Raw genomic sequence first — 12,932 nt, 5'->3', positions numbered from 1 at the left:
ACCCATCCATCCATCCATCCAACCATCCATCCACCCATCCACCCAACCATCCATCCACCCATCCATCCACCCATCCACCCATCCACCCAACCATCCATCCACCCACCCATCCACCCACCCATCCACCCACCCATCCACCCAACCATCCACCCACCCAACATTCCATCCACCCACCCACCCAACCATCCACCCATCCACCCACCCATAAAGAAAAGGAGCTAGTTTATCACACCATTCCAAATCAAGCCCCTACCCCAGAGACTTGAGAGATCTGAAAGGATTGAACAGGTGTCCACAATATGGTAATCTCTCTCGGCACCCAGAACTAAATATGTCTGTCAAGAGACAGACATACTCCATCTGACAACAACTCCATCTGGCCTATCAAATGGCAAGATTAAGCTATCACCATTGTGCTTCGACCTATCCAATCCTCTCAGATGTACCTCTACCGCTAAGTGTCTAGGAGGTAGAGGCAAGAGTTGATTTGGGATTCAGACTACCTATGCTGACCACTAGTATCTAAGACTCAACCACTAGTCCTGTGCTTTAGAAATCCTGTATTTATCTAGTAGACTTTTACTATGTGAGTGAGTGAATAGGACTCACCACGCTACACTACAAGAAGCAGACTGTTAGAGTGGACATTGATGATACTACGGTTGCTTTGGATTCCTTTCAGTCTCCTGTGTGTTTAGACTCACAAAACCACTCACGTACTAACAGGCAACCAAACACATATTGACTTTGATCAATTTAGTATGATTTATGGGCTCTTAGCGGATAAGAGGTGATTTCTCTTTCCCGGGGCCACAGATCCCATGTGATAATTCTGGGAGTTTAATAGGTTTTTGATTCATGTTGAAGTGATATGTGGATTATAATAGGGGTCATTAAGTCACACACACTTACGCCAGACGTACACACACTCTCACACACACACTGCCTCAGAGAGAGTTATCGTCTTTCATTACCCTTTTATTGAATGTTTCTTTTTTTTGAATTAAATCTTTTTTTTAATTAATAAAATCTCGCCTGAAGGAATGGATTATTTAAGACGTCTGTTGTATTTAAGTCTCTTATTTAATGTTTAAATAGATGGAGCGAAATATAGTCTGCGGATTAAGTGAAAAGGCATGATATAACCTTTTTTTACCACAGATTAGATTTTTCATTTGGTTCTGGTTAAGGTTGTCAGTGGAATGGGGGTGGAAGTCAATATATCTCATGCTGAATGAACACACTGCACTCTTAGAAAAAGGGGGTTCAAAAAGGGTTATTCGGATGTCCCCATACGAGAACCCTTTTTGGTTCTAGGTAGAAATAACCCTTTTGTGTTCCATGTAGAACCCTCTGTAGAAAGGGGTTCTACATGGAACCCGAATGGGTTCTACTTGAAGCCAAAGGGGTTCTACCTGGAACCAAAAAGGGTTCTTCAAAGTGTTCTCCTATGGGGACAGTTTTGGGGAGGAAGCCTAAATGATCTATTTCATTTTGTAGACTGGGTAGTTTGGCTCCTGGGTGCTGATTGGCTGAAAGCTGTGGTATATGTGATAATATACCACAGGTATGAAGCAAAACTACTTGTTAACTCTTCTAATTATGTTGGTAACCAGTTTATAATAGCATTAATGCACCTCGGTGGTTCACGTTGCGTCATGCCTAAGAACAGCCCTTATCCGTGGTATATTGACCATATACCACACCACCTCTGGCCTTAGTGGTTAAAGTGGAACTGACAGCGTTTTAACTATTTTGCAGATATGAAACAAACAAACAATCATAATATCAGTAAAAAGTATCAAATTCCCCGTTTATGCTACAAAATCAACTTCATTAGTGGATTTAAAAATGTGTTCTATTTGACTCAACATTCCATAACGTACACTAATGCATTGTTGGCAGAATAGATGAATGCAGTTCAATGCATGATCAATGTTAGTTCAGTTCTTTGCACCCCGTCATTGTGAGGTATTGTTTGTTTTGTGACACACTTCTATTAGGAGCTCTGTGTTTCCCCGTAATTTAATCCTCCCGTGTATGATAGTTTTAGCCTGCCTCACTAACGACGCCTTTTGCCTATTCCCTGCCTGTACTTTAGCCTATCGGATTTCCTGTTATCTACCTATTGCCTGATCTCCCGGGCGACGTTACTAGCCTTTTCCCTGCCTGTACTGTTGCCTTTTTGGACCTTCTATGTATGACCTTCTGCCTGCCCCTGGACCCAGCTACCTGCCTCCTCCTGTGGTCCTTTACAAATAAACACCTAGTGCGCCCTGTGCTTGAAACCAGCTCTCTGTCTGCCATCGTGTTCATTACACACACAGAAGGATGAGTAGGCTACAATTCCCCATTGTTTATCAGTGCAATTTTGACGGCCAACTAGCTGACATTTTGGGGGGGGATTTATCTAATGTTCCTTTGTTGGATTTGAGCTAATCTTGCTCTTGCTAGCATTAGTTGTTGCTCTTTTGTTGTTGATGTGCATAAGAGATAACCTACCTTTTCATGGTTGTTTCATCAATAGGACTGTAAAGTTCGCAAATATAAGAGGACTCACCGTGGTATTTAGAAATAGTATCAACAGAAATCCATTCAGGTGTATTTTGTGGCTTTTAGCGAATGTGTTCTAATGATCTAAAGTCACGCTTTTGCTACTGACCTGTAAACACACAGTCCAGTTCATAGTGAATGATGACAGGCCCTACTGCCTGTAAACACACAGTCCAGTTCAAAGTGATTGATGACAGGCCCTACTGCCTGTAAACACACAGTCCAGTTCAAAGTGAATGATGACAGGCCCTACTGCCTGTAGACACACAGTCCAACTCAAAATGAATGATGGCAGGCCCTACTGCCTGTAAACACACAGTCCAGTTCAAAGTGATTGATGACAGGCCTGTGCTTGCAAATGTCTTGTTTGCATAAAGGCCTACTGTAGCTCTGATTGGCTATAGCACACCGATCTGCGTAGACTCCGGTCCTGGATGGGACAGATAGTTTTATTATTTATTTATTATTTATTTGCTGCAGTGGCTATTAATTGTCCAAAAGCACGGCCCCTTTCCCCACTCTATATTGCTATAGAATTTTCACAAATGACTTGGTATACGTCGCTACAAAACAATCTAGGAACTTATGAAAAAGACCATATCTAAGTGCTCGCTTGTCAGAATATATATATTTTTAAATTGTCATATTCTTCCTGGGGGTGTAAATGAACAGATTTTAATAAGATTTAATGTTGTTAAAATGCTGTCAGTTCTACTTTAAAATTAAATAAACACACGCTGGGGATGAAGCCTAAATACAAAATGATTTGTTATTTGATATTATAGTATTATATGAAAATACAGGGTTGTAAGAATGATATCACACAATGATTGATACTGGTTTGCTCTGCAATTGCGTTATGTGTGTAGTTGGTCTGTGCATGTGTTGTCTTGTAATGGTGTTTTATTATACAGTGGTTTTTGTCACCCAGAGGGAAAGAGAGAAACAGAAGGAGAGTGAGAATGTTCATTGCTATAAATTGTGTGATTAGCATCTAAGTGATATGTGGTTTCTATTTGCGTTCCTCTGGGTCCTTGCCATTGCTGTAGCATGAACATACTTGATATACCATTGGCCTTGTTCATTTAGCCTAGAAGCAAGAACAGCAATTCGGTTCTATGAAAAGTGTGTGAGATTGCTGGGGTTTACTCTAGTCCAGGGCATTGGTATACCAATAAACTTTTGGGAAACAACAGCAGCACTTATATTTGAAGATGAAAACAATAGATAGTGAAAAGGAAATGGCTGAAAGAGGGAGGTCGAGAGAAAAAGACAAATCTAAACATACAAACAGTATAACCAATCTGTGAGGAAGGAGTCTGTAGGAAATTACAACAGGCAAGTCAGGGGATAGCCTATACTTTACTAATGGGTTGAATGAGGCCCTAGCCTAGTGAATTCAACTCACGCGTCCACCTTGCTTTTTCTGTGAAAGACATCCGTATGTCTGAGCTAATTTAGGGAATCAACTGAGATCCATGGGGTAGTATTATCATGGGAAGGCATTGCCATCTGTCAGCTGAACAGCCAGAGCTCTAACTAACTTAATAAAGATTCATGAGCTAGGGACTAGGGTCTACAGTCTAGGGTCTAAAGACTAGGGATGAGGGACTAGGGTATAGGGACTAGGGATGAGGGTCTAGGGATTAGGGTCTAGGGACTAGGGTCTACAGTCTAGGGTCTAGAGACTAGGGATGAGGGACTAGGGTATAGGGACTAGGGATGAGGGTCTAGGGATTAGGGTCTAGGGACTAGGGCAGGGGTGGGCAAACCTTTTGGCTCAAGGGCCACATTGAGTTTTTGCAACCAAGTGAAGGGCCATATACCAAATGTGTGACAAAACGTGAAGCTTTTATTCATTTTAACATTGACACGCAACTACTAGTGTATTGTAGGTGTACATATGCTTGCAGAACAATTCTACCTTTGTACCATCTCTGCCCTTGTTTTTCGTGAACACATTTTTCACAAAATGATCACAAATGTATACAAGTTCTAACATCACAGACACAGTCAAAAACACAGATCCTGCATCTCTACTGCTGTAAAGTACAATCAAACTCACATTCACAATATGAAAACTTAAAAATATATATATTTTATATGACTGGAGACATGCAAAATGTAACAGCAGATGTGTAAAAAATAACTTTTCTTAAATTTGAGTGAAACATATGGTAAGAGAATCCGTTTCATTTGGAATGGTCTGTTTTTGAAAGCATATTAAGGAACAATTCTCATCACCATTGTGAGCCGGGGCGGCAGGGTAGCCTAGTGGTTAGAGCGTTGGGCTAGTAACTGGAAGTTTGCAAGTTCATAATCCCTGAGCTGACAAGATACAAATCTGTTGTTCTGCCCCTGAACAGGCAGTTAACCCACTGGTCCTAGGCTGTCATTGAAAATAAGAATTTGTTCTTAACTGACTTGCCTAGTTAAATAAAGGTAAAATAAATCAATTTACAGTTATCACCTCAGCCCAAATCTGACTGAAAAAGTGTTCATTGTCAGATGTATGGGGACAAATGACCTGTATCCAAGTGCATCGCTGGATAATTCTCACTGCACAACCATCACCATGAAAAAGCATAATCCTTGCCTACCACAGTCATGGTTGTTTGAGTCTTAATGTGAACAATGGGTCTGGTCACCTCTCTTGGCAAGAGCATCAAAGTCTGGTGTCATCTTTGATGTAGAGATTCTCAGAACAGCCGTTTAGTCAACTTATTTTGTTGGTTTTGAGGCCTTCCTTCTCCTTTTCCTGAGAGGACAGATTGCTAGCGTAGTTAGCATGTTTGCTTGAAAAATGACAATTGAGATTGTATTCCTTAAAAACGGCAACACTTTCTTGGCATATCAGACATATCGCCTTATGTCCAATATTAGTAAACACACGACATTCAGAGTCCACTTTTCTCATTTTCGCAGCACTCGTTTGGACGGCATTTGTGGTAATTCATGACTGAGAACGTTTGTTCACATACAGTATGTGGACCCGAATAAAACAAGCATCCTTTAGGCTTTTTAATATTTGGAAACTTTGTTTCATTCAGGGAGCCGTAGAACTGGTCTATTGTTGCCGTTTGGTACTCCTCCTTCAAAGCACTGTCACGTTGGATGTCGATGAGCGCCAATTGTGTGACTGGTGGTGCTTTCTCACTGTCGAAAGACAAGGGGGCCGTGATACAAACTCCAGCTCAGTCTCAATCTGGGTGAAGTCTGAGAAGAGGCGGGAAAACATTCAGATCCATCAAAGTGCTACTGTTTGTCTCACTGCGATGTGGGCGAGTTCAGTGAGGCCCAGTGTTGGAAAATGAGCAAGAGACCGGCTGCTCATTTGTCTGGAGAACAATATAAGTTTGGTCTTGAATGCTTATCACGCTGGAATACAGTTCAATGCACAAAAACACAATTTCCCTGCAGTTTCACATTCAGATCATTCAGATGCACCAATATGTCCACACCGAAAGTAAAGTCGCCCAGCCAGTCTGTCTTTCAACTCAGAGAAGTCGTCAGCTTTACGAACCGTATCAACGAACATACCTATCTCCCCTCTGTTCCCACACACGGCAAAATACTTTCCCCAGGCTTAGCCAACACACATTTGAATGGTATAACAAGTCCATTGAACAGCTGAATGAACTGACAATGGTTAAGCCCCCTTGCCCGTATGCTAGCTATGCTATTTTACCATTTGGTGTGCCACTACATAGCTTGCCTTAGTTACAGAGTCTTGAGTAGAGCACCGTTTAGTCAATTTATTTTGTTGGTTTTGAGGCCTTCCTTGCCTTTTCCTGAGAGGACAGATTGCTAGCGTAGTTAGCATGTTTGCTTGAAAAATGACAATTGAGATTGTATTCCTTAAAAACGGCAACACTTTCTTGGCATATCAGACATATCGCCTTATGTCCAATATTAGTAAACACACGACATTCAGAGTCCACTTTTCAAATTTTCGCAGCACTCGTTTTGCACGTCAAAAGTTATCAAGCAATGAAGTGGCTATGATGACTGAACACATTCTGAATCTGACTGTAGGCCCAAATACAGAGCCTGCTGCCAGGCCACAGAGCTATCTATCGGAGACTGTTTGTATATTATGGAATGAGTAATTTTAGGCCAAAAATTGTAACTAAAATATTATAATATTTAATACATTTTGAAAATGTCTCTCTGGCTGGATTGAAGTGCCCGGTGGGCCATACTTTGCCCCACCCTTGGTCTAGGAACTAGGGACTAGGGTCTATGGACTAGGGACTATGGTCTAGGAACTAGGGTCTAGGAACTAGGGTCTAGGATCTATGGACTAGGGACTAGGGGTTAGGGTCTACGGACTAGGGTCTAGGAACTAGGGACTAAGCACTAGGGACAGCTACTTCCTCTCGGGTGGAAATCAGAGGAGTAGCCTGATTAGATCAAACTGCACAGTACTAACAATGGTAAGCACATCGTTCAATCTGGTTTACCAGGCTATATGCGGAGAGCCAATCACTGTTGATCACCATTGAAGAGGCACAAACTACAGTAGCTAAAGTTTAACCCCTTAGGGAATGAATTTGGAAATTTAGATGGAGTCGTTTTCCCTCGATTTTCAGTTATTTTCCTTTGTTTCAAGGTCCTTGGTTGTCATCCTTTGCATTTCTCATGAATAATATATGAGTTAGTGCTTTGTTTAGTGTGTGTGATGCTGTTTACAGATAGGCATACTTTATGCGAAAGGAATCCAAGTGTATTAACCAGAATACATAATATACAGACAGAGTTACGTATAGCACTGCTGAATTGAGATAATAATGATATACGTACAGTAGTGAGATACTGAAATTATTAAATCAAATTCTGCACACTTGTTAGGTTTTTGTCAGTGTAGCTTCAATACAATGTTATGTAGCACTAATCCCTTGTCTCTCATTATGGACACTTACTTTCTTGTCAAATCATGAGTGCTTTCACCTCCCTTGGCTTACTTATTTAACTAGGCAAGCCAGTTGAGAACAAATTCTTATTTTCAATGACAGCCTAGGAACAGTGGGTTAACTGCCTGTTCAGGGGCAGAATAACAGATTTGTACCTTGTCAGCTCAGGGATATGAACTTGCAACCTTTTGATTACTAGTCCAACACGCTAACCACTAGGCTACCCTGCCTCCCCAGGTTATAATAAACCATTTGGGGAATTTGTTTTCTATGTTTTCCTAGATGTTTGTGATGCTGTTTGCATATTGCTGACAGCCTACATGGTCATGCATGATTATTCACTGTGGGAAAAATACAATGGGGACAGAGATGACTAGCACAGGACTGAATTGAAAATGGATGATGTTAATATTCCACAGTAGTGGGCCTCAGACGGGGTTGAACATGACTGCCTTGCTGCCTAACTGGGCTTGGAAACCAGACCGGCTGCTGCTGTGAATGTGAATTCATTTATCCTACACTGCTGGGAGACGAGGGGGGGGAGACGGGGGGGGGAGACGGGGGGGGGGAGACGGGGAAATAAAACATCTACCTTAATTTTTGAGAAGTCTCCTCGCTTGAGCAGGAAAGGAGGTTTGGTCGGTTTGGTCGGTTTGGTCTGTGCTCCTCTCCCAGGTGAGAGCTGGGGCAGAGAGCGAAGTGATGGCTTCTGGGTAATTGTGGTGGTCTCCCGGACAGATGGGGAGGATTATGTATTTAAGCCGATCCAACGGGACATAACAGTAACTTTGTAGGAGAAAGAGCTGTCATATAAGAGAGAGTGAGAGATGGAGAGAACAGCAGGGAGAGAGAGAAACAAAGAGAGCGAGAAAAAGGTAGAACAGAGATGTGGAGAGAGAGACAGAGAGAGAGGAGGAAGGAGAGAGAGAAAGAGAGAGGACAGGCAGAGAGAGGACAGGCAGAGAGAAAGAGGGGACGAGGGAGAGAGAGGGGGGGGAGAGATGGAGAGAACAGCAGGGAGAGAGAGGAACAAAGAGAGCATGAGAAAGGTAGAACAGAGATGTGGAGAGAGACAGAGAGAGAGGAGGAAGGAGAGAGAGAGAGCAGAGAGAGGACAGGCAGAGAGAGAGAGGGAAGAGAGAGGGGGAGGGAGAGAGAGGTGTAACAGAGGTGAATAGAAGAAGAGAGGTGGAACAGTGAGATAGAGTGAGGTTGGGAGGGAAAATGAGAGAGAGAAGTAGAACAGAGAGAGATTGAGAGAGAGAGAAATCTTCCCCAATACTTGGAACTAAGAACTGATCACCCCAATCCACAAAAGTAGAGAAAAATAAACGATATGCGTCAACAGCAACCATGGGAAAATCCTCTACATTAATCATTAATAGTAGGCTCATACATTTCCACAGTGAAAACAATGTCCCAAAATGGGACAAATCCCAAATGGAGACTCTGCATGAAGAATTCTGCAGAAATATTATCAGTGTACAAAGTAAAAAAACAAATAATGCTTGCAGAGCAGAATTAGGTCGACACACCTGCTAACACACCTGCTAATTATCCAAATCCAGAAAAGAGCTGTTAAATTCAAAAAACACCTAAAAGGAAGTGATTCCCAAACCTTCCATAGCAAAGCCATCACCTACAGAGAGATGAACCTGAAGAAGAGTCCCCTAAGCAAGCTGGTCCTGGGGCTCTGTTCACAAACAATAACAGACCCCACAGAGCCCAAGGACAGCAACACAATTAGACCCAACCAAATCATGAGAAAACAAAAAGATAATTACTTGACACATTGGAAAGAATCAACAACAAAAAACAGAGCAAACTAGAAAGCTATTTGGCCCTAAACAGGGAGTACACAGTGACAGAATACCTGCCCACTGTCACTGACCCAAACTTAAAGAAAGCTTTGACTATGTACAGACTCAGTGAGCATAGCCTTGCTATTGAGAAAGGCTGCCGTAGGCAGACCTGGCTCTCAATAGAAGACAGGCTATGTGCACACTGCCCACAAGTGCAGCTGCGATGCAGTTCCTTAGACAGCGGCGCCACTACGGAGCACTGCTAGCTAGCCAATTACCCACAAAGAATTCACATCTATCTTTCATAATATTCAATTTAAGAGATTTTTGCCTGTTAAACAATGTGGTTAGCTACATTATTACAATTCACATATAGCTAGCTGATAGATATAAAGTAAAACGTTTTCCTTTGTGTATATGTTGTTTTGGTCTCTATTATTGCCATTGTCCTGGCTGGAAGAAGGCTCAGTGAGCAGGAGCAGCATAAGGGGGAGTGTGAGTGCTTCTCAAATGGAATGTTTTGTACATTGTCCACACACTCTTGTCCTCACAAGAATGTACTCAAGTGAACATCGTCGGAGTATAAGAGTTTGAAGCACGGTTGTATGCATATTGAGAAACACCTAGAGTGGGGAGACAGAGTGGTTGTTTAGCTAGTCAAGGTGGGCAACACTAGCTCAACATAATTATAAAATGAAACACCAGCAGACATCAGTTCTCTAATATCAATCTTCTTCTCTCTTTTTTTTTCTTCCAGAACCCAGATTCACTTCACGGTGGCCATTGATTTCACTGCATCCAATGGTGAGGGCTGGTACCTTTCTACTACAGTCTGCTCTTACCAATTTATGACAAAAGACTGGGTAACGTTGTGGTTTCACCAAACACAAAGTCTATAATGAAACATGCAATCCTAATGCCATCCCATTTACAAAGCTATTGAAAATCACACTACAATACCATTACTGTGTTAGCTTTACTGACTGTGTTAGCTTTACTGACTGTGTTAGCTTTACTGACTGTGTTAGCTTTACTGAATTAAGACTGAGTTTCCATGTTGCTGGTCTTGGATGTCTCACTGTGAGAGTCTTCAGTCCAGTATGCTGCATCACTCACCTATAACCTCTGACCCTCCCTAGGTAACCCATCCCAGTCCACCTCTCTACACTACATGAACCCGTACCAGATGAATGCATACGCCATGGCCCTGAAGGCTGTAGGAGAGATCATTCAGGACTATGACAGTGATAAGATGTTCCCTGCTCTGGGGTTCGGAGCCAAGCTGCCCCCTGATGGACAAGTCTCCCATGAGTTCCCCTTGGTAACTATCTATCATCATCATCATACGACTGCACACACATTCCACCCCCCCCCCCCCCCCAGCCCCCACACACACACATGCGCGCACACACACAACGGACACAGCTGGGTGTTATCTGATGTCCAATGAGTTGGGTTACCAGGACATGTACTCAGAGCAAAGCTCATCACTTAAGCTAAAGACCCTGGGACTAAACACCTCCCTCTGCAACTGGAACCTGGACTTCCTGACAGGCCTCCCCCAGGTGGTAAGGGTAGGTAACAACACATCTGCCACGCTGATCCACCTTGCAGAGCGAGGTGTTTAGTCCCAGGGTCCTTAGCTTTATGATGAGCTTTGAGGGAACTATGGTGTTGAATGCTGAGCTGTAGTCAATGAATAGCATTCTCACATAGGTGTTCCTTTTGTCCAGGTGGAAAAGGTCAGTGTGGAGTGCAATAGAGATTGTGTGGATGTGGATCTGTTGGGGTGGAATTCAAATTGGTGAGCGTCTAGGGTTTCTGGGATAATGGTGTTGATGACCAACCTTTCAAAGAACTTCATGGCTAAAGATGTGAGTACTATGTATTTGTAGTCATTTAGGCAGGAACTATGGTGGTCTGCTTGAAACATGTAGGTATTACAGACTTGTTCAGGGAGAGGTTGAACATATCAGTGAAGACACTTGCCAGTTGGTCTGCGCATGCTCTGAGTACATGTCCTGGTAACCCGTCTGGCCCTGCGGTCTTTTGAATGTTAACCTGTTTAAAGGTCTTGCTCACATCGTGAACAGCTGGTGCTCTCATGCATGCTTCAGTTTTGCTTGCCTCGAAGTGAGCATCAAAGTAATTTAGCTCATCTGGAAGGCTCGTGTCACTGGGCAGCTCACAGCTTTGCTTCCCTTTGTAGTCCGTAATAGTTTGCATGCCCTGCCACATCCGACGAGTGTCGGAACTGGTGTAGTACGATTCAATCTTAGTCCTTTATTGACACTTTGCCTGTTTGATGGTTTGTCTGAGGGCATAGCGGGATTTCTTATAAGTGTCCAGGTTAAAGTCCCATTCTTTGAAAGTGGGAGCTCTACCCTTTAGTACAGTGTGGATGTTGCCTGTGATCCATGGCTTCTGGTTGGGATATGTACATATGGTCACTGTGGGGATGACGTCATTGATGCACTTATTGATGAAGCCAGTGACTGATGTGGTGTACTACTCAGTGCCATCGCAAGAATCCTACATATTCCGGTATCTGCTAGCAAAACAGTCCTGTAGCTTAGCATCTGCGTCATCTGATCACTTTCGTATTGAGCGAGTCACTGGTACTTCGCGCTTTAGTTTTTTATTGTATGCAGGAATTAGGAGGAGGTATGGTCATATTTGCCAAATGTAGAGCGAGGAAAAGCTTTGTGCGCGTATCTTTGTGTGGAGTAAAGGTGGTCTAGAGTTTATTTCCCTCTGGTTGCACATGTAACATGCTGGTAGAAATAGGATCAAACGGATTTCAGTTTCCCTGCATTAAAGTCCCTCGCCACTCACTAGGAGCTCCGCCTCTGGATGAGCAAATGTGTTGTTTGCTTGTGGCCTTATACAGCTCGTTGAGTGCGGCCTTAGTGCTAGCATCAGTTTGCAGGGGTAAATAGACATTTAATTGAACCTTTAACTAGGCAAGTCAGTTAAGAACAAATTCTTCTTTAGAATGACGGCCTACCCCGGCCAAACCCTAACCCGGACGATGCTGGGCCAATTGTGCACCTCCCTATGGGACTCCCAATCACAGCCTGTTGTGATACAGCCTGGAATCGAACCAGGGTCTGTAGTGACACCTCTAGAAGTGAGATGCATTGCCTTAGACTGCTGCACCGCTGGGGAGACCACCTTCGCACGACAAGTGCGGGGAGCTGGCACAGGATGCACTGGGCTGTGAAAGCACACTGGGGACACAGTGCATAGACCCGGAAAACATGGCACCTGAACGGTGACCAACTCCACACGGTGAGTACAGGGAGTTGGTTCTGGTTCCCACCTTGGCTCTGCCAACCACCCCGTGTGCTCCCCCCCCAAAACAATTTGAGGCTGCCTCTCGGGCTTCCGTTGTGGCCGCGAACCCCGGTGTCGTCGTTGTTGCTCCCTCGCTGCCTCCGTCTGCTCCCATGGAAGGCGATCCTTTCCAGCCAGGATTTCCTCCCACGTCCAGGATCCCTTCCCGTCCAATATATCCTCCTACGTCCCGGGTCCCTTCCCGTCCAATATATCCTCCCACGTCCAGGATCCCTTCCCATCCAATATATCCTCCCACGTCCAGGATCCCTTCCTGTCCAATATATCCTCCCACGTCCAGGATCCCTTCCTGTCCAATATATCCTCC

At 43.6% G+C, this 12,932-nt stretch overlaps 1 protein-coding gene across 2 annotated transcripts in view; it reads left to right on the top strand.

Annotated features, from left to right (window-relative positions):
- The window catches only part of LOC109869099 (copine-5-like), a 173,829-nt gene that overhangs the window by 131,183 nt on the left and 29,714 nt on the right, over positions 1-12,932 (top strand). For both annotated transcript variants that reach the window (XM_031804051.1, XM_031804050.1), the window contains 2 exons: positions 10,026-10,072; positions 10,408-10,589. In XM_031804051.1, the coding sequence (XP_031659911.1) occupies positions 10,026-10,072; positions 10,408-10,589 (229 nt within the window). The remainder of the gene's footprint in view (positions 1-10,025; positions 10,073-10,407; positions 10,590-12,932) is intronic.

This window comes from Oncorhynchus kisutch, linkage group LG24 (assembly GCF_002021735.2).
Source record: "Oncorhynchus kisutch isolate 150728-3 linkage group LG24, Okis_V2, whole genome shotgun sequence".
In the NCBI taxonomy this organism is placed as follows: domain Eukaryota; kingdom Metazoa; phylum Chordata; class Actinopteri; order Salmoniformes; family Salmonidae; genus Oncorhynchus; species Oncorhynchus kisutch.
The sequence above is the reverse complement of the archived record's forward strand: the minus strand, read 5'-3'. Positions and strand labels throughout refer to the sequence as shown.